The sequence below is a fragment of the Athene noctua genome, chromosome 2 (genome assembly GCF_965140245.1).
Source record: "Athene noctua chromosome 2, bAthNoc1.hap1.1, whole genome shotgun sequence".
In the NCBI taxonomy this organism is placed as follows: Eukaryota; Metazoa; Chordata; class Aves; order Strigiformes; family Strigidae; genus Athene; species Athene noctua.
Genome location: NC_134038.1, coordinates 82,599,708 through 82,621,770, shown reverse-complemented (window position 1 = coordinate 82,621,770; position 22,063 = coordinate 82,599,708). Strand labels below are relative to the sequence as shown.

At 38.7% G+C, this 22,063-nt stretch overlaps 1 protein-coding gene across 1 annotated transcript in view; it reads left to right on the top strand.

The window, feature by feature from the left end:
- Positions 1 to 15,464, top strand: part of MYO10 (myosin X) — a 173,095-nt gene extending 157,631 nt beyond the window's left edge. Inside the window, exons 31-41 of the mRNA XM_074899540.1 lie at positions 1,342 to 1,484; positions 1,899 to 2,093; positions 3,218 to 3,375; positions 4,667 to 4,790; positions 6,533 to 6,830; positions 8,352 to 8,559; positions 9,169 to 9,305; positions 10,219 to 10,339; positions 12,825 to 13,277; positions 13,646 to 13,837; positions 14,090 to 15,464. Of these exons, the coding sequence (XP_074755641.1) occupies positions 1,342 to 1,484; positions 1,899 to 2,093; positions 3,218 to 3,375; positions 4,667 to 4,790; positions 6,533 to 6,830; positions 8,352 to 8,559; positions 9,169 to 9,305; positions 10,219 to 10,339; positions 12,825 to 13,277; positions 13,646 to 13,837; positions 14,090 to 14,200 (2,140 nt within the window). The 3' untranslated portion in view covers positions 14,201 to 15,464. The remainder of the gene's footprint in view (positions 1 to 1,341; positions 1,485 to 1,898; positions 2,094 to 3,217; positions 3,376 to 4,666; positions 4,791 to 6,532; positions 6,831 to 8,351; positions 8,560 to 9,168; positions 9,306 to 10,218; positions 10,340 to 12,824; positions 13,278 to 13,645; positions 13,838 to 14,089) is intronic.
- The last annotated feature ends 6,599 nt before the right edge of the window (positions 15,465 to 22,063 follow it).

Here is a 22,063-nt window from a genome sequence, read left to right as displayed (position 1 = left end):
CTGTTTGATATCTTGATCTACCTTAGTTTATACCTTAGCACTCTCCTTTTTCAGTTCTCTTGCTGCAGCTCATTTACAGCTTCTGTCCTGTATATCCCATTATCCAGCTTTGTAGAGTGTGCTTCATGTAGCTCAGTCTAAAGCTGCCTCCTCTTCACACATTTTAAACATGGTCAACAAAATTCCTCCATTCAGTTCATATGCCCGCTCATGTCCTCATCCACCACTCTTCCTGCATAATGTAGCACGTCAGCACCATGGTGAGTGTGACCAAAACACTGCATTCTGATCACTCCTTACCCCCCTCTATGTAGGGCACTGGTGAGCACTAGCTGTAGATAACTGTTAGATAACTTTTGACATAATGTACACAATTCTCATGTTACTTGATTTATTGTAACCTTCCTTCACACAGTTTTCTAATTTTTCTTCCTAATAGCTGTATTTACTTTTTTCTTTGCCCTGTCATCCTTCTAGCTTTTACATGGCACACACTGGTTTTGGAGAATGGTACCATATTTGGATGAACCTCTCTCCCCATAAACAGTTTTTCAACTGGTTCTAATTACTACCCAGTTACCTTCTTGCAAGAACTTTTAAAAAGGAAGGCCTGTGAGCTTTTCATGCGTGGGGTGGCCCAGACTGCATCATTCCCATTTTCTACATCTGATACAGTTCTTAAAAACTGTGTGTTCCAGGATGAAAAAACTGATGGTAAAGGGTTAAAGGAAGTGTTCGTAGGCTGAAGAACCTGCCTTTCTAATCCAGAGAGCCATCAGCACAGTTCTCTTGGGCTAGTTCTTCATGCTTCAGTGGATCCTGGTGTAGGATTGGGTAAAAGCCAGATTCTCATTAAAAATAGATTGTAGTCTCTGCAAATTGGGTTGCACCACATTAAAAATAAAAGAATCTGTGTTCACATGCTCCTTCACTATAGACCTTTGTAAATTGTAGTTGGTTTTAGCTAATGTAACTACTGAAGCAGACACTCTAAAGAGATCTGACCCTGAAATAGAGTTCTGATTCACATCCAAAGCTGATTAAAGATTGGAGGTTTTTCTCACCATAGATTAATTTTGAGACAGGACAAGTTGCAATTTAATATATATTTTCCCCCTATTTGGAGCCCTAGCATTTTGGTGTGAATCCAGCATAACTGAGTGTTCTGAAATGCTTAATTTTTTTATATTTAGTGGTGTTGAAATAAAAGCATTAGAGGTGGACAGTATTTGTCTGCATAGAAAATGCAAACAATGGACAGTGTTTATGATTATGGTGAGTGAGGTAAACAGTACGTATGTTGATTGTAACAGCTTTTTCAATCTTCATTTATTTTCATAGACCCAATTCATTTGTGATCATCACTGCTAATCGTGTTCTTCACTGTAATGCTGACACTCCTGAAGAGATGCATCACTGGATAACACTGCTTCAAAGGTCAAAGGGGGACACTAGAGTGGAGGGACAAGAATTCATTGTGAGGGGTAAGAACTGAGTGGGGAAGTAACAAAGTAAATAACATCCATTACGCGTCAGAAAGATTGTTCCCACAATACAATCTGGATAATATGCCAGCGTGGTAGTGTTGGAGCCTCATCTTTGTACAGTGGAGTGTACTCACAAATACAGCTGAAACTATACTCCTGCTGTACCATGTAAGAAAACACTGTAATGATGACAAAAAAAATTTTCTAGGTAAACACCAACGTTGGAAAGTTTTAATATTAATCTTATTATATCTTCATCATTTCATTGTTTGAGAATTTTACTTGAAGTTGTGGGCTAAACAGTTCAAGTAATATTTTTCTTGTTGCAAGTATACAGCTAACTTTTAGCAACCTAATTTTGTCCAACTCTGTTTAAAAAAAAAAGTGTGATTCAAATTGTGTCTTTAACAGGATGGCTACACAAGGAAGTAAAGAACAACCCAAAGATGTCTTCATTAAAACTAAAGAAGCGTTGGTTTGTTTTGACGCACAATTCCTTGGACTACTACAAGAGTTCAGAGAAAAATGCTTTGAAATTGGGTACGCTGGTCCTGAACAGCCTCTGCTCAGTGGTCCCACCTGATGAAAAAATCTTCAAAGAGACAGGTAATTGTTTGCTCTTTTTCAAATATGATGTCAGTTACCTTCTGTCCTACTACCTAGTAATGCAGCAAACAATGCATAAGAATATTTTAAATGGATTATTATGGCTGCACTTTGAACAAATCAGCTTCCTAAGTCACTGAGGCATTTTACAGGGAATTACTGAAAAACAGAGGTAATAATGTATACAGGAGTAAAATTTGTTGTCATCAAGATTCAAGTTATCATAGACTGACACTGCTGCTAAGTTAGTGTGAACACTTAGCACTTACACATCAAAGACCTAGGGAAAGACATACGGGTAGCACTCTCCTCATGTTATTTTATATGCTGAGAACGATGAGGACTAACATTAGTGGAGCAAGTGTAGAGAGATCTAGAGTAAGAGTCCAGTTTGTGCTAACCTACATACTACACCTGAGTCAGCTCCCCTGTGCATTTTCAAAACTGGTTTTCAACTCGGAAGTGGCTGTTTGCAAATGAGAAGCAACTGATGACAGTCCTGTATAATCTTATTGGGGTCACTGACACTTCAAAGAAGCTTTCGCTAGTGAAAGATGAAATAGAATTTCTTTAATTGTGTCTGCTTTATAAAAAGCCTATGCAATGATGCAGAGAGAGAATCTGAACTGAAATGTTCTTCCTATCATAGTTGCCACTACCTTGGTGTGAAATTAATGAATTGTTTACACAAGAGGTAGTGTTTGTAAGTGTGCCACAGAGGATGAAAGACTGCCACATAAAAGCAAGACTGTCTCGGATTTTCCTGTTCCAGACAGGAGTGAAGAAGTAGGGCCCACAAGCTACAAGCAGCTAACAGTATTCCATAGTGTTGTCTTATGGTCACTTCTACTAACATTACTGGATAAAATGGATGCTGTGTGATGGCGGTTGTACTCTGAGATTACTCCTAGGCTTTTTTAAAGGAGAGAATCTCTTTTAATACCATAGTACCTGTATTATGATACTTAATTACTGGTATAGCTTCTTAGTTCCTGAAAAACTACTAGCATGATCCAGAATGCAGCACTCAGGGTCTGATGGGACTACAGCTGGTTTTAGATAGAAATTTGGGGTATTTTTATAGATACAGCTTCTGTGATTAATAATTTTTACTGTCGTGCTAGGTTACTGGAATGTAACTGTTTACGGACGCAAACATTGTTACCGTCTCTATACAAAATTGCTTAATGAGGCGACCCGTTGGTCAAGTGCCATCCAGAATGTGATTGACACAAAAGCGCCAATTGATACTCCAACTCAGCAACTTATTCAGGATATTAAGGTAGGCACAAACAGGAAGGCGTTGGGTGAGAAAGAATGGTTGCTCAAATACTTTTAGTGTTGGCTTTGCCATATTGGGCGATAAAGCAGAAAATATAAGTTTTAATCACACAGTGACATGGACTGAAATTGTGGAACCTAGATGTATTTACTGACCCGATAAAGGAATTTCTATCTAAACAGTAAAAGAGCAAAGTATGAAGTGCAACGCAGAGGACAAGAGGGATAATTTTTTTTCCATGAAAACAGTAACAAGTTTTACTGGTTTGTGTAACTTGACAGGCATTGCTGTACCTGGCAGTAGAGCACAGTGTGCAAGTTCATGAGTTAGCATACCTATTTGGCTATGTCCACAATGACCAGCACACCAGGATGGTCAACTAGATGGTTCTTGTGGGGTTTTTTTTTTCATTATGGTTCCTTTCTTGTTCTGTGATAGCATGGCCTAAGCATCTCCTGTCTCTGAGTGATGAGAAACATCCAATTAATGCTTACTGCTTTATGGTCCTGTTGGAGACATTGCATGCACAGGCAGAGAATATCCTTCTGGAGATCTTTCCTAATGTGCTTTGAGGAGAGAGGATGATGATTCTCAGAAGAGACAAAAAAAATAGGCAAGAGGGGACAACTGCTACTAACCTTTTCCCTTAGAGGGTGCCACCTCTTCTTTCATGGAAAAGAAGTATCAAGTCTGAAATTTCCAGGCTATGAACTCTGTTCTTCAGAGCAGTAGATATATGTGGAAGTTCAGGATTGATAGAAGACAGTGGTCACACATCTGTCAAACTTGGCCTAAGAAAGAACAGTATTTAAATGTCAGAGCGGGTGCATCAGGTTTACAGAAGCAGTTTTTCTGGACAATTTTGTTATGGCAGCTCCTGTAGATTATAACTAAAAAGGCCAATTAGTTGTTCTGGAGATATATTTTTAAACAAAGCTTAAATAAGATGTCTTAATTCCAGTTATGAAATACTGGAGTAAAAGTGACTGTAAAATGAAAGCACACTTCAAAAAATGTTGTGAAACTACATTTTTGTCTCCTGCAGTTCTGCCGTGGTTTGTTTTCTACTGCATAGATAAAGTAAGCTTATGCAAGACCTGAGGTTAGCAGATACTGAGCATTCATAGCCTGCAGAGTGCCATGGCAGATACAGCGCCCACAACTGGATTTAGCACCAAATAGTGGTGGAAACACTGATGACTAATATTTTTCACAGCCAACCTAAGGGTACAAAGCGCTGCATTACTGTTAATGCTGAACACCAAATCCTGCCTTTTTCTTGCCCCAATAGGAAAACTGCCTAAATGCTGATGTGGTTGAACAGATTTATAAGAGAAACCCTATTCTCCGTTACACTCATCATCCATTGCACTCGCCATTACTGCCACTGCCGTATGGGGATATCAATCTAAACTGTAAGTTTTCCAATCTTAGAAACACTTTTCCTGATGAAAGACTAAATCAGAGGATGGGATTTTTTAGTCAGTTGGCTATACTGAAGTAATGGTAGACAAAATATGTGTTTATAATACAGATAGACAAGTTTCCCTGTTCTCCTCTGGGAGGTAAAGAATATGAGTTTGTCTAGCATAACATGTGTGGGTGTTAACAGAAAGGAAGGATTCTATTGCTGCTGTAATACAGGTTTGTTACCTTCATCAACACAGCTAAGAAGACCGAGTTTGAAAGGCCTTACACTGAAATAAGCAACTAAACCCAATTAATAGTCTCCCTGATTCATATTCTCCTTCACAAATCATTGTTGCTTCCTACCCCATGTGGGGAGCTGCAACAGCCACAGCTTCCAATTAACAAGTGTGAGTTTCATCAGTTGTGGTGGGAAGCATTATTTATGGGAAACAACATTTGAATGGACATGGTTTTAAAAAGTAATGGTTCATTTATTCCTGAAATCATGTCTTTTAATATCCTTGGCTCAGTCACTAACTTGGAAGTCTGTTTCGAATGAATGGTTCAGAGCTATTGATGGTTGTGAATTTGGTGTCCTTAAATGGATTTGCTTATCTTATTTTCCGACTGCGTATGAAACAAGGTATAACTCAGATCAGAAGTTTCAGCCTTGGGAGGAGGGTAGGAGGTCACAGTTGATTAAGAGTAGAGGTATTTCAGATGAGACTTCCTGGTAACTCAAGTGATATCCTTCTGCTCAAATGACAAGGAAAATCCTAGGAGAAACCTTTCCCTTCTCTTCCCCCACCTCCTATACAGTGGCAAGACACAGCTCTGACATTCTCAGCACTTGAGCTGGTTGTGCCATGCTGGAGTGCAGCATGGTTGCTTTCTATTCCCCATGGACAGGATGAGCTAGCTCCCTCTGAGCTAGAAGTCTTGCCAAAGTCTTTCCATACTAAATGTAGCTCCACAGATGGACTGATGCTCAGTTATTGCTTTGACTTGCAGTTGAGTTCTAGTTATTTTCTGTAATAGTTACAATGTCAGGTTAGCAACTTCATATGCATAACATACGTCTATACTGTTTTGTGCTTTGATGGTTAGTAGGCCTAACTGATTCAGACATCAGAGCAATCTCTTCCATCTCTTGAACCCAAAAACTGCATGGTTCTTTTAAGTAGATTGTAAAAGTTGCTAGCCCATGTTGAATAACCTGTAGTACAAAAACAATCACCACCTTTTCCAGCACGGAAAACACAAGTTGCAGTGTCATGGCAATGATCTAGTAGTATTTTGTTGGGCTTTAATTAAAATAGTACTGCTGTAGACAAGTGATGCCGTGTATCTTTGTCACTTTCCGTAACGCAGTCATGCTTTATCTCACTTATGATCTGATTAGATTATCACTTTCTTGTGGCCACAAAAAAGTGATAGACACTTCATTAGTAGGATTGCTCTGAAAGGAAGATTCTCCATGAAGAAAACTGATCAAGCAAGATAGGCTTTTGAGGTTGTGTTGTCAGAAAATGTCAGAATGGGATTTCATTAAATTTGGAACAAATCTCAATAGCAAAATAGCTCATAAAATGAGTTTGCATCATACAGTTGAAATGGAAAAGATCCATTCTAATATCCTGCATAATAAGGGTCACAGAATAGCATTAAGTAATTCCTACATTAAGCCTGAGTGCTTTATCTTTAATATCTCACTCTAATCACCTTTCTCCCTATTTTTCTTTTGTAGTGCTGAAAGACAAAGGCTACACAACTTTGCAGGATGAAGCCATCAAGATATTTAATTCTTTACAGCAGCTGGAGTCTATGTCTGATCCCATCCCTATAATCCAAGGTATCCTCCAAACAGGACATGATTTACGACCTCTTCGAGATGAGCTGTACTGTCAGCTCATCAAGCAGACCAATAAAGTGCCTAACCCTGGGAGCGCGGGCAACCTTTATAGTTGGCAAATACTCACCTGCATGAGTTGCACATTTCTGCCGAGTCGCAGCATCCTCAAGTATCTCAAGTTCCATCTCAAAAGGTGAGAAGCTTTGAACTACTAAAGCAAGAAAAGTTTTTTCACTCACTGTTTTCACCACAGTGTTTAGGTATCATGAACTGATTCTCATTTGAATTATTCTCATTTGAAGAATCAAGCAAAATCCCACAGAACTGAATGCATAGTTTGTTAATGTTGACAAAAGGGGGGCTTTCTGTAGTTGTATAAACTTGCTTAGATGACTTGCAGCCTGTACCCCCAGGTCCCATTCTCAGCCATCCAAATCAACCTGTTACAAATTCTTCATCCTGCTTACCTTACTTTTATGAGGTATGCACCATGCACATAGAAGAACATCATTATATTTGAAAATGTATTTGGAGTAAAAATGTCTGCTTGCAAATCTAATTTAAAGATATTAGTCACCATTAAAAAAAAAAAAAAAAAAATCATTGTCGACAGTTCAGCATTAACCAGAATATGGAGTTCCTCTTGCTGTGATGCAGCAGAAGAATGCAGACTGTGTCATTAGGAAAGTTAGTCCAACAATAACAAACTGTTCTCAATAATTTAAAAGTCTTGTCTGTATTTCTGCTAGAGCATGGACTTTGCTAAATCTAATTGCGCTATAAGTGTTTGTAAAATGCTTGTATAGAAGATACCCCTTTCAACCAAAGTAAGATCAGTGAAAAATATCAATCACTTTATATAACTGTTAAAATGAAAAAAATCCAACATTGATTCACTTTCTCAGTTCAACTCAGCTCATAAACTGGCTTCCTAATTAAAAAAAAATTGCACAACATTGGTAGGTTGGTTTCAGTATTGTAGATGCATAGTTATCTTACAGCATTTCTGTAATCCTGCGGTAATCTTTTTATGCCTTGCAGATCATGAATCACTGCTCTTTCACATAAAGTTTAGTAGCTCTAAGAAGATATTTTATCACTGGAAATATTATAGAAACACTCTGTTCTGAAAGCTACCTGGATTCAACAGTTTTCAGTAATTAAGAGCTGTGTTCATTGAAGTTGTTACTGAATACTCATAATACTAACTGCTGAACAGTAAGGTCTTAGAGAGAATCTTTAAGAAAATGAGGAATAGAAATCAAGTATCCTAAGTGACATCTCCACAAAACTGAGCAGTCAAATATGTTTTACTGCTTTTTTCTGAGCACCATAGTGCAGTTTAGTCTTCATCCAACAACTGTAAATGGAAAAAGGGGAGTTGATTACAAGATGTTCATAGTTATTATGCTGTCAAATTTGAGTCATTACAAGATTCCTGTAGTTTATACTATAAAAGTAGATCTTTTTTTCCTTTCCATTAAGTTTTTAGAACAAAATTATGATTGTATATGTTATCCCACAGTAAATCACAAGTTAGAACACTTCCCTTGACGGTGAAAATAAACCTTTTAAGTGTGTCAGGTAAATAAATTATTGGACACAGAAATACTTCCGGGGGGGAAAAAAAAAAAAAAAAACCCAAACATTCTCAAATAAGTAAACCTTGCATTTCACAGCCTGACAGCTTAAAGTAGTAATATTTGTCTCACAGGGTTCGTGACCAGTTTCCAGGAACTGAAATGGAGAAATATGCACTTTTTACTTATGAATCTCTGAAGAAAACCAAATGCAGAGAATTCGTGCCATCACGGGATGAAATAGAAGCTCTGATCAGCAGGCAGGAAATGACATCCACAGTTTATTGCCACGGTGGGGGCTCCTGTAAGATTACAATCAACTCTCATACTACAGCTGGAGAGGTGAGAAGTGGTGACAGAACAGCTTTGGCACAAAAATCAGTGTCTCTCCTTACATGCCAATTCCAGGCAGTAGTAGTGTTAAACTTTGGGAGTGCTGGGGGTTTCCATACTCGTCTTTCCTTCAGGGGAGGGAAGGCTTAGAGTGCTGTCCCTCAACCCTCCAGCACGTTCTGAAGAAATCCCTGCTATAAAAACTGCCTTTATTCTGCAGAGCATTACCCAGCTAGAGTTCCCTCTTACAGGAAAAATTACAGGAAAGACTAAGCAATTCAGCTGAGGCATCTTTGGAATAACTTTGGTAGATATTGGTGTGTATGAGAGCCAAGTCGCTTCCTAAAACTGGAAGACTCTTGCTGAAATACTATTGTGAGGCATTGTCAGGGGTTATATCTGGCCAGGTGATAGCACATACATACTCTGAAAGAATCAGCATTATTTCGTATAAAACTTAAAGTGGAATTTGACAACAATTATTACTGCTGATGAGAACACACTAGTAACATTTTTAGCCTCAAGTAAAACCTAGCTCTGAATTTTCTTCTAATTATTTGTCTTACTCTCTGGTGCTGCTTTTCCATGCTGTTTTTTTCATGTGCTGTTTTTCATTAGGTGGTTGAAAAGTTAATTCGTGGCTTAGCCATGGAGGATAGCCGAAATATGTTTGCTTTGTTTGAATACAATGGTACTACTGATAAAGCAATTGAAAGCAGAACCATTGTCGCTGATGTCTTGGCAAAGTTTGAAAAGTGAGTGCACCTCTCCTTCTCTCTCACCACTCTAATAAGTAACAATTAAATAAATTTCCAATGTCAATAATGCTGAATTTTCTCTTTCTCTTGCTTGTTTGTGATGATGCAGCTGAATGACACACATGACCATTTCTGGAACAAAAGCATCTTTATTTTTTTTTCTTGAAAGAATTGGAGCCACCTATTGGGTTGGGTTGTCCACTGTCTTGACACCATTAGAGTAATATTTCTCATCACTACTTCCACATTTTCTTTTCCACTACTACAAATTTTTCCACCGTTACTAGCATTGTGGCTGCCCCAGTACTGTGAGAACTGAACTCCAGGCAGTCACTGCCATTCTGACTACCTGTTGCCCGACTTCACATGGAAGTCACCTCAGTACAGCTCACAAAATTTTTCTTCCCAGTAAAATTTAAACCACCTATAGCACTGTAGTAAGAAACTGTAATACAAGTCTAAATACCTGTTTGTCATCCCTATGTTATACACGTGGCAATCAGCCTCCTTTATCCACATAATAATGGGGTGGGGGGAAAGAATCTCTAAAGTGTTGTGCAATTACATTTTATAACAGGACTTAATAATATTGCTTTTATCAACACCAGACTGAGCCACAAATAAAGGTTTATGAAGATAATTTGGGTTAGAAACAGTTGAGTGAGAACTGAGTCAATATTTCTAAGTCCTTGATTTTGCTGTAGGCTCTAAATACACCCCCCCTCTCTCCAAATGACATCATTCAGGTATACTGCTGAAAACAGTTAGCTCCTGTCAACACCAGATTGATAGCAGATGTAACAAAGCAAAATTAAGCTGATGTCTTGCTTAGATTCTTCAGGTGTCAAATTAGAAAGGCATTTGATTTCACAGATCTGATATCTCTCTCTCTCTTCACACAACCATGCAGGCTTGCTGCCACTGCTGAAGCTGGGGAGATGCACTGGAAGTTCTACTTCAAGCTCTACTGCTTCCTGGACACAGAAAATGTCCCGAAAGATAGCGTGGAATTTGCCTTTATGTTTGAGCAGGTAAAGGACAAAGGTTCCATTTGAGACACTTTGAAGAGGAGGAAAAAAGCAAGGCATCTAGGCAGCATAGAGAGTTTTGATTATGCTTCTGTTTAACTAAATGCACTACCACTCAAGGATCAAGTGCAAAGAAAGCAGTTCAGTGGTCAAAACAGGCTTATCCTGACATAAGTGAAGCACATGTGATTTACCTAGTGTCACGACTTTTCTTACTTCTGCATTACTTGTGAATTGCTTTACATACAGTGGTAAAAAAATTGGATAACTGGGTCTAAGCTGGATAAAAATGGATAATACTTGCTTTTAATTTTCCTCTTAAAAAAACATTTTCTTAAAGAAGTGCAAGAAGAGAGAAATGTGTAACTGGCAAACAAATTCATTATTAGAGACCCATGTTGGCAACTGGACAGAAAAATCAAACAATAGCTTTTTCTCTTTTCATAGGCACTGTAGTAAAACAAAGCAGTCCAGTCTCAGCAGTAACCATAAGACAGCTATGATGAGCAGAAATTCACTTAATGAATGTGCTGAGCTCAGAATGAGGTCATATTGCAAAACATAAAAAAGTGAAATTGATTTATAATTAAAATTAAATGCGTCAGCAGTTGGATTTCTATTATATGAAGTTCTGTAGTTGCTCAGAAACTCTCACTGATGGCATTTATTATTGTTGATTGACCTCCTCTTTTTCTGTGATATTGCAAATGGCTAAAAATTATTCCAGTGGACAATTTCTTTCACGTAGCCACTAGAGACAAATTTCTGTGTAAGGTTTTTTTGCAATGCCAAGACACTGACATTCTGTTGGTAAGCAAGCCTAATGTGATCAAGAACTGACATATTTCTGGTTTCATATGTATGAAGCCTTTGCCCCTTTCACAGAATCAGAAACATCTTCACTGTAATAGTGTTTCTTCCTTGTTCAGTTCAGGTTTTAAGGCACCATATTACATCATGAGTCTACCAAAAGTCTCCTTCCAGAGCCTACTACTGTAGCTCAATCCAGAACTGCTTATTGTTGGCTGAAGGATTTGGGCAATAGATTGCCTTCGTTGGGCTTAGAAACGTTGCCATTCTGATTGTATGTTTTTACATATAGAGGAGTCAGCCATTTAATGCCTCTGCTTTGGGATGAAGTTCAAACTGTGAGAAGAAAATCCATGAGAGCTCTGCATCAGATACTTTACATTACATTATTGGTTTAAGAGGCAGATTTAGCTAGCTTCCCATACAAACAGCTAAAACAAGCACATTCACTGAAGCAGATTGTTTTCATGCAGCATTCTGTGCTGACTGTGTTTAGCCAAATATTTTACGTCTTGACAAGACCAATAGTATTTCAGTTACAAAGCATGGCGTGTTCAAGCCATATGATTAATATTACAGCAATACCTTTAAGAGGTGACATTGTGTTCTAATATCAGCTGTGTTCCTTTTTTGTAATTGTTTGGTTTTGATGTCAGTCATCAACTTTTTTCAACCAATTAAGAAAGTTCCCTTTTGTCATCAGTTTTAGTTCTGTAACCTCCATTATTTTAAAAAATCTGAATCCTTTAATTCATAAGGCGCTGCAGAAAAGCTTTTAGTTCTTTCTCATTAAAATACTGTCCTTCCATTTCCACAAGACAGCTCTTTCTTCTACATGTGTACAATTTCAGGTAAACCATCTTGCATGTTTAAGGGCACATTTTTGCTCCATCCTAAGCGTACACCTAAATGAACTAGCTTACTTAGATGTGAATTCTATCTGTGTGTTTACTAAACTGCTTTCAATTCTTGCACCTCCAGACATGAGGCATGTTTGTTTCCTGTATTAGTGTCATATAAAAAAAATAAATTTATCCTAGCTGCTGTACATTTCCAAAGGTTTGAATGAGTGTGTAAAGAGCTAGGATTTGAAAGAGTCTTCTTGGTTCAGAATCTCATCCCTGATGCTACAGACCACTATAACGTACAAATGTTTTACTAACTTTGTGTAGGATCCATTGAAGATTTACTGTTTTCCCTCAGTGAGGTTTATTACAGAGCTATCCTTGAGCTTTGCTTTTTTGGCTGGAAACATCAGTTTTCACAGCCAGATTATTGATAGCAGTAAGCAAAACTAGATATCCATTTCTTCCTAATGCCCTTAAACATGGATGGCTTCCTCCCAATCAGATGTTTAGATCCTGATTCTCTCTCCTTTACATTTTATTTTCCTTTTTAGTAAGTAAGTTGCTCTTATATATGCGAGTTCACTAAGAGCTGTACTAGTAACAGTAATTCCAGTTTAGCGAGTACTTCAATTGCCTTGCAGTTCTTCTGGTAAACCCTGTCTTACCCAGTTTAACAAATATGCCAAGAGCTTTACCACATTTGATTTATTTAATGGATCATTTGTTTCAGATCCTGGGTTTGCCTGGCAGTAAGTCTACTTCCCATTTCTCTTAGTCCTGTCAAAGACTGGCTAGTACATAAAAATCTACCTTTTCCCCCTTAATAATAGGCTCATGAAGCAGTGATTAGAGGACATTATCCTGCTCCTGAAGAAACCCTCCAGGTCCTTGCAGCTTTGCGTCTTCAGTACCTTCAGGGAGATTACACTCTGCATACCACTGTACCAGAAATGGAAGAAGTCTATCCCTTGCAAAAGCTAAAGTCTCGGATTACACAGTCAACCAAAACATTTACTGCAGCAGAGAAGGCTGAGAAGAAACGAGCCAGCTTTCTTGAAGGAACATTGCGGAGGAGTTTTCGCAGTGGCTCTGTCAGCAAGCAGAAGGTTGAGGAGGATCAGATGTTAGACATGTGGGTCAAAGAGGAAATCTCAGCTTCCAGGACTAGTATTATTGACAAATGGAAAAAACTCCAGAGGATGAACCAGGAGCAGGCTATGGCAAAGTATATGGCTTTGATTAAGGAATGGCCTGGCTATGGCTCAACACTCTTTGACGTTGAGGTAAGACCTCCTGAACACCCAAATGACAGTTTATACTGTATAGATGATGATTTCATTACAGCGTAGTGAAACCATAAACACAGTATCACAATGCTCAGACAGGTGATGTAATAAAGTGGTATTAAAAGCATGCACCCATTAGCAAGCACTGTAGCTATTGAAATCCTACCAGTTAACCATAAAATACAGAGGGACAGAATGCTATCCTGATGGGTTGCAGACAAGTTTGAGAAGTGTAAAAGGCTTCATTCAAAGAGGAACAAGCAATATGCACTTCTTAAAAAATGGTTACAGACAAGAACATCAACAGTAAGTGTTGTGTGGTTCCCACTGTTCCCTTTGCTGCTAATTTACATTTTTTTCTCTAGTGTAAAGAAGGGGGATTCCCACAAGAGCTGTGGCTCGGAGTCAGTGCCGATGCAGTTTCTGTCTACAAGCGTGGGGAAGGAAGGCCTCTGGAGGTGTTTCAGTATGAACATATCTTGTCATTTGGTGCACCGCTTGCCAACACCTATAAGATCGTGGTGGATGAGAGAGAACTGCTTTTTGAAACTAGTGAGGTAAGGGCAAGAAGGAATTTTGTTGTTGATAGCCAGGCTACTGTAATTGCTGCAAATGTTACAAATGCATTCAAGATCCCTGTAAAGCTAAAGGGAAGACATATTGAGATGGATAGAAGTGCTGAGTATTTTTGTTTAACTGCAGAAGGGTTTCGTTGAAAGCTCAACAGTTTTCTGTTGTTAGCGTCTAAAGAAATTCATTCATATACTGTTACCTTACTAAGAACTTTGCTCTTTATATTCTTTTGGCAGGTGGTTGACATTGCAAAGCTGATGAAAGCTTACATCAGTATGATCGTGAAAAAACGCTACAGCACCTCTCGATCAGTGAGTAGTCATGGAAGTCAGGGCAGCTCCAGGTGAAAACAAAACCAGTTCTACTGTGCTCTAAATAGAACATATCACTCCTTGGCCTCAAAACGACCTGATGATACTGATCACATCTGTTGACAAGCTAAACAAGAACCAGAGTTTCCAGGGAAAGTATCTTCAAACATTGTTTTAGAAAGACAACAGGGTGGGGAGGGCAAAATCAGGTGAAATTGTCACATACTAGAACTGCTGGCTCGTTGAAAACTTTCCAAAGCATTATTATCCTCAGTTGATGTAACAAATGCCTTAAGACTTGATCCACTGCAATACAAGCAGGAATAAGTGCCTTAACAATATTAAACACAACTTGTATTGACCTAAAATTGCTGATAAAAAGTCAAACGGATTTTTTTTGTCCTTTCAGAACACTGAAAACAAAGTTATATTCATCCATTCTGCACTAATCTACTATACATGTGGGAAGGGGGAGGGAAGAAGAGCAAGGTATATTTTTTGGAGAGCTGCTGGCAGCCTTCCTGATGGACGCCAACATTTTGTTTCCCCTTGCTTCCATGGATGTGCACGTGTATTTGAGCTGTCAGTAAAATCTGAGTAATTTTATTCTGTATTTCACAAGTCTTCTGAAGCAAAGGGAATAAGTATGTGCAATGGTGTAAACAGTCTTTCTGTAAATTTTAATAGTTCAGAGTTATAGTTGTTACAATTGTATGGCTACTTTATAAGCAGTTTTATTAACAAGTAAATTCCAGAATTTTCATACACTGATTTTACTATTGCAAATATGTATTACCATATAAGTAGCAGAAATCTGCATTCTGTATCTGCTGTATTATAAAGAGAGATGTAGCTGAGAATATTTATAGACTATCCTAATATGGAAATACAATTATCAGTCCATTATCCATAATGTCAGTTTAAGTTTTTAATATTAATTTTTTCTTTCAAAGAGATCGCTCTTTTCTAATTGTGGCTGGACTCTCCAACCCAGACTGACTGCCAAAGGTCAGAGCCCTTCAGAGTTGACTGGAGAACACAGTTATACAGTGCAACTGCTTTAATACAGAGTTCTCTATTTTACCTGGTTGCCAGATGAAGGTTCTTGACAGTACCCTGTAAATAAATCAGGGAATATCAGCTAATAATAAGCTGATTTTTGACTTTTATTTTTGTACAGAAATACTGTAATATAAGGCAAAACTTTGATCAAAGGTATCTTTTTATCCACAGGAAAAAAAAAAAAAAGAAACCTGTAAAACCTTACTGTTATTAAAAACCTCAGCCTTTAAGGAATCATGCCTACTTACTGGGGGGGGGGGGGGGGGGGGGGGGGAAGTCCAGCAATAAAGAAAATATATGTGACGTGCCCTCTTTCCACTTCATACTTACTTGGACTTGCGATAAAGCCCTAATTTTGTCTGTCTTCTCAGGAGGCAAGCCAGGAACACAGCATAGGCTATATATATATATCTATATATATCTTTTTGCTTGGAAAAGTGCATGTGCTTTGTGTTGTAATGGGACAGGTTTCCTGGATCATGGGGTTACATGCCAGTTACACCAACAGGATAAAGGAAGAACTGCTGCGCAATTCCACTTCACAAGGAATGTGCAAGTAAAGCTTTTGCTGTTTGTGTAAGATGGCTTGTTTTTACTAGCCAGCCACTGAATAGTAGTGCAGCATGCACCACCTTTGTAAGTGTACACAGTCTTTATAGATTACAAGGCTTGCTATGAGAAATCCTCCATGCTCCTCCAACTGGCAGATACTTTTAGTCACTCCATCTGTAACACCACCCCTCAGTCCCTAACGGCTTGCTAAATAACACTACTAATTTCATGTCCTCACTCTCCCAGAAAAGGTGAACTTAATTTAAGGAAGACAAGAAAAATGAAAGAACTGTAACTTCCAGTATGTATAGTTACACACGGAGAGTATCTGAGACTGTACTATTTCTGATTTTTTCCATATGCAAGTTGTTTAGAAAGAATTTAGGTACTCTTATCAAGGCATCCTTGAAAGGACACAATTTATACAGTTCAGCCAGCGCAGTTAGAAGGTTCAGTTTTGTCTATGTGCTGTTTGTAAACATGCTCAGAGAAGTCCCCAACACATCATCATCATTAATTGGTCATAAAATGAGGAATATACAAGGTGACAATCTTGTTCAGGGTCACAGTCTTGAGAAGCTGGCACCACTTTTCCAGTCCCAGGTCATCTACCTCCTGACTGACTTCTGGATGCTATCAGCCATTGGGAGGGATGTTTGCTCTTAGCCACTACGTCTGAGAGCTTTTCTTCATTCATGCCAATTCTGCTACCCTACCATGCAAATCTTACTTCAGTTACTATTGTTGAGGCAAATAAAAGATTTCATAAGTGTTGATACTCACAAGAAGAATGCACAGTTTATCAAAATAAATACTGCCTAATAGATAGACCTGGGTTTGGAAGCAGTAAGTATTCCTTAAACTATAAAATATTTTAAAACTCACTGAGGATTATCTATTTTTGCAAATTATTTTGCTTCAGTAAAAGCTTTTTCAAAGAATACATGAAATTTCTTGCTAGAGCGAGAAATTCCTGCCTATGATCTCTTCTGTTACAGTAGCAGATGAGTTTACTTGAGGAGAGGAACCTTCTCACAGAATATATTTTTATTTTTATTCTTGTTTTGAAATAAAGATTTGTGTTTTCAAAAGAATGAACACTACAGAAGCTTACCACTACGGATAAAAGGAGTCAATCCATATTTCTGGACAGGCCGTAGTATTGCAACTGCTACACTCTAGGTTGAATGCCTCAGAAATCACAAAGAACTGAGTACTAGAAATTAAAGGGCTCTAGGAGAAACACCATGCCTTGTCCAGTCCCTCTACAGAGAAGGGGAATTTTACTGTACATGTCGTGGTTTTCAGGATTTCAAACAATCACATATTTTCTGAGAGAATGAAGAGTAGCAATTCCTGCTCCGTTGCCCCTCCCGGGTCGCTCAGCTCTCATGGAGCCACCCATCCCTGCCCTTGGGACCAGCCCTGATCACGGTGCTGCTGCTCGCTCTGGGAGCCCTGCCACCCCTGAAAAGTTACACTGACACTGTCGATGGTGTGTACACTGGGTTCCCACACCCTCTGACTCTGGCAGGTCAAATACAGCCACAGCAAGAAAAGCCCCAGGACCCCACTGGCCAGACATGCTGCAAGAGACAGAGCTGGGCAGAAATGATGCAGTCCAGCCTAGGAGCAGAGTGGCAGCTGCAATGGAAATAAAATTGTATATCATCTTAGAACACCTTAAAGCTGGCCATGCCTCAATTCCACCTATGCCCTCAGGCTTCAGTCTAGTGCTTTCCCTGTGCCTCAAAATACACATACATCCATTTGTCAGGGTGCCAGAATTCTTAATAATCTTAATTACTCAAGTTATGCTGAGGAAATTGCTTCACCCATAAAGTGTTGCATCAGAAACCTAGGTTTCAAGCCTCACATTTCTGAGGCATACAGCTCTAACAGGTACACACAGGTTTGCACCAGTACAAACACCTAACCCAGACATGCTACAGCACTGCAAGTCATGCTGGCATAAATCCATTTTACAGCAACTTGTGCAGAGCAGTGTCAGCTTCTTCAATGCTATTTCACACAGCACATGCACTCCAGATCACATTAAGCTCTGTAAAGCAAATACAGAAGGGTACCAACCAAATATGACAGCACTGCCCTCAATATAACTCATTCTGCATGGTGCCCAGCCCTGGAAACCCAATGCATTTCACTCCATCAGCTGGAGGAACACAGCTACCAGCTGTGCTGTGGCACCACCAGACTTTCCCACAGACATACCCCCACACACAGGGCTGCAAGGTGGGCGAGACTGGAGACGGACATTTGCAGTTGGTTGATGGGACTTTCCATCTACCCCTATTTCTTTCAAACTACCGAGTTATTAATGCCAGTTAACCTCACATCACAAGCAAACATGTAATAAAGGTTAATCTTGAAGAAATCCACTAACAGTACCTCCCACAACGCATCACAACAAACACAAGGCCTTTGGTGCAACACATCAAAAACTCACCTGCTACATCAGCCATGGGAAACAAGCAGAAGAGGGCAGCAGAGACCCAAAGAAGTGAGCTATGCAGAGAGCAGTTCCAGGTGCAGTATGATTTTACCTGGTCTTTATCAAAAGACAACACGCTGGGGTAGGAGGAGGAAGAGGGAGTCCCCTCATCATTCTTGCTGTCCACCAGATGTGTGATTAGAACAAGCAATACCTACTCAGGCTGCTTCTCAGACATGCCAACACCCCATCCATCTCTAGCTTCGGACAATCGTAAAGTGAAAAATCCATTAAGCATCAGAAGGACTGGAGAAAGGGGACACTAACAAAAGAAAAGAGTGAAACTTGTAAGGCTAAAGTTGCAAGTTTCTAACTGAACAGTCACTCCTTTTTACGGGTACATTGAGGGGGGAGGGCACTGCTTGCCCACATTACCCTGTTCGGGAGGTTGTCCATGAACAACTCGGTAGACATTTTTCCAAAATTTCTCTTAAAGTTGATTCATGACTAGGTGATTTGTTTCTGTTCCAGCACAATCTTTTGATTTTAATAATTTTTCCTCTATGTATAATTTTTACCCACTCCTTCCTCCCAATACATTTTATAAGTATTGCATTGTCTTCCAGACTTCATTCTGGAAGACTACTTAAGCTAAAACTTTTAAAACTCTTTTCAAAATCAAGTTCTCCCTTCTTCCTAATGAGCCTCATAGCATCTTTCAGCATCTATTACAGTTTACGTTCTTTAAAAACAAATGAGATGGGAACGGTATAGTGTTCTAAACACCTTACTGTTGCTTTATAACAACAGTCTAAAACTCAACTGAAAGTACTTCAACTGTACCTCATCACCTCACCAATCCTGCTCATAGTGACATCCCTTTAATTCTGCATGGGAATTCTAGACTGAAAAAAGATAAAAGGAGGGGACAAATGGCCCAATTTAATCAACTGACAAGATTTCAACTAGTTTTTGAAATTAGCTCCCAAGTATATGATTTTTCGTTCTGTGTTATTACATGTCATTTCTCTTACGCCTATCCATCAGAGCATCCGGTCCTTCTTTTATGATTATCCTTCATACACATCAAAACACTGTTCTTACAATCATGTCACTAATGAAAACATTTAAAAGAATCTCCAACCCATCTCTAGTAACACAATTACTAACTTCTGTGATTTATATTAGTAAGGTCCTTAACAACAACCAATTTTAAAAATTCCCCTTTTACAAAAATAATATGAGTAGGAAGGTGGTAAGAATTCTTATATTCTGTATCTTCAAACAGCAATTTTCAAACTTTTTAGATTACTTCATTTTTTATGGCATAATAGTTTATTTTTCCTATGCTGCTAGTCACGTCACACATCTCCTTGGCAGACTTGAATCACACTCCTGATATTTACCAACTGACCAGCAATAAGATCACAAACATCCTCTCGTTTGACTGTATCAGAATTAAAAACCAATAGATGTTAATGAAATCCCATCTTCAAGATCTGATTTCTCAGTTATAAAGAAGGATCTTGTGTGCACTCTGGGAAATTCCATATAAAGGGGACTGTATCTGGTTTGCACTCTGAAAGACATTTCCCTAACTTTTTTCATACATGCCCCCTTCTGACAGAGGATTTCCCCACCCATGCTAACACAGTCTGCCTTCTAGGTACAGTGCCACAACCCACTTTTCTCTAAGTGGACATTACCTTAGCCCCCTCCTCACTAGGAGCTTGTCAGTTCACTAAACCCATCATTACACCCAACCATCCACTCCACAGATTGCCACCAAGAATTTCTACCTTCTACCCTCAAGTGGCATTACCTGTTGACTACTATACCTTGCCAGAGCATGATGATACATCCACTGCCTTCATGCAACCTCAGCTGTGGAGATGACAATTTGTAGCATTCTCCGTGGCAGCAGCTGGGGGTGCAGGTCTGGCTACTTAAACAGCAAACATTCTCTCTCCATTCTCAACTGCTCCTGGTTTTGTGTGTCCCACACTTCTTTCTACTTTGAGAATCTTCTCTCTTGAACTACAGTTTTTAAACAAAGCACAGCCTCAAACATCAACTCCTGACAGATCACCCACATACCCTGCATCTAAACAGTAAGTTCATAAAGTCAATGTAATAATCAAATATATCTAATTAGTTTTCTCTCCACGATATTTAAGGCATTGTATATTTTTAGCACTATACTAGTGATTTTGCTTAGATCACTCTCTCTGCAAATAAAACCAAAAGACTAATGTATGAATTTGCTGATTCCCAACTATTTTGATTCTTCCTTGTCAATGACAACTCCCACATGTGTTTTCCTGTTTCAAAAATTCTAAACAATTCCTAGATTCAAAAAAGTTGCGGGCATGTTTGGCCTGCTCTCAAGTGGAGATGACCAAAGAGTGGAGCTGAACCTATAAAGTCATCACTGACACTCTACCACATACATTCAAACAGATAGCGCCATCTAAGAGATTACAGTAATTAAATCCAAAATTAGAGACATGAAAATCAATTATTCTCACTGATGTTCCGTACGGCATGATTAAACAGACAAGAAAAGCAACATAGTTTGGTGTTGAACACCTACAAATTGCTGTATAAATATTTTACAAGATTGCTGTACAATACTATTTCTGGACTAAACCCACGTTGTTTAAAGTGGTTTTTTAATTAGCTTTGACCACATCTGTTGAGGCCATTGACATACATTTTCTTCTGCAAATTCCTTTGTCTCAAGTCTTAGACAGTTACAGCAGAGATATCCTCCTTTCTAATTTAAAGTTGATCTATCTTTATTATCCATCTAATGCTACACCAACAACTCAAAACATAGAAATATATATTGTTATACTAGCTCAATTGTATAAAACCTGGATTCGGAAAAGAACAACACTGTATTTGAGAACGGAACATTTACTATTGTTCTCATATACATTAATCACACAAAAAGGAATATCTGATGCAGGGATGTCAGAACATCCCGATCATGATCTGTATTACAGAAAAACGTTACTTCATTTTTGCGTTCCACTCTCAAAGCTTTGAGTCTACAGGCATTAAGAAGCAGCATAACCTAGGAGTGAGGAAAAACCCTGAAATGCTAACATTTCTGAATAAAAACTAGCATCACCATAATTCTGTCATTCTTATTAAATTTTTCATGTTGTACTACCTGATAGTTTTAGTTTACAAGGCCAGGAATTCCAGCTGCCCAACAGATAAAGATTTCAGTGTAGCATAAAAGCATTTTGAAAAGTCTGAATTTGGAAACTTTAGTTTTGCTTAGCATGCTACATTCATTAATGAATTTTTCTCCTAAATATATATCTTTGCAGACCTGGTGTTAAAAGCGTCAAGTTTTAATTTTGTCCTACCAACTAATATTGTCTACCACAATCCAGCATAATTATGTATATGCTAAGCAGTCTTACAACCTCAGGCAAGTAAGTTATTTCATTTTAAGATCACTTACAAGCATTTGAAAGCACAGACCTTGCTTAGGATTTGTTTTATAAATCAACAGGCTTTTGATTTGTAAATTATAAGTTATTATGTTATTTTCATCATTTGTATGGGGAAAGTACCTGGGAAATCTGAAATTGCATCCTGCTTAGGCTTGGCACTGCACAAACACATCACGCCCATCTGTAAAGACTTCAAATAGAGAAGACAAAGAGCAGGTCAGGAAGATACACTAAGTATTAAGCCTATCAGGAAGATACAAGCAGTCTTCCCCCCCCTCACACAGTAGCACAGTGAGAGCCCTGAAGCAGAATGCAGGTCTCTTCACTCTCGGCCAGTGCTCTGTTTTCCAGACTAGTGTAACT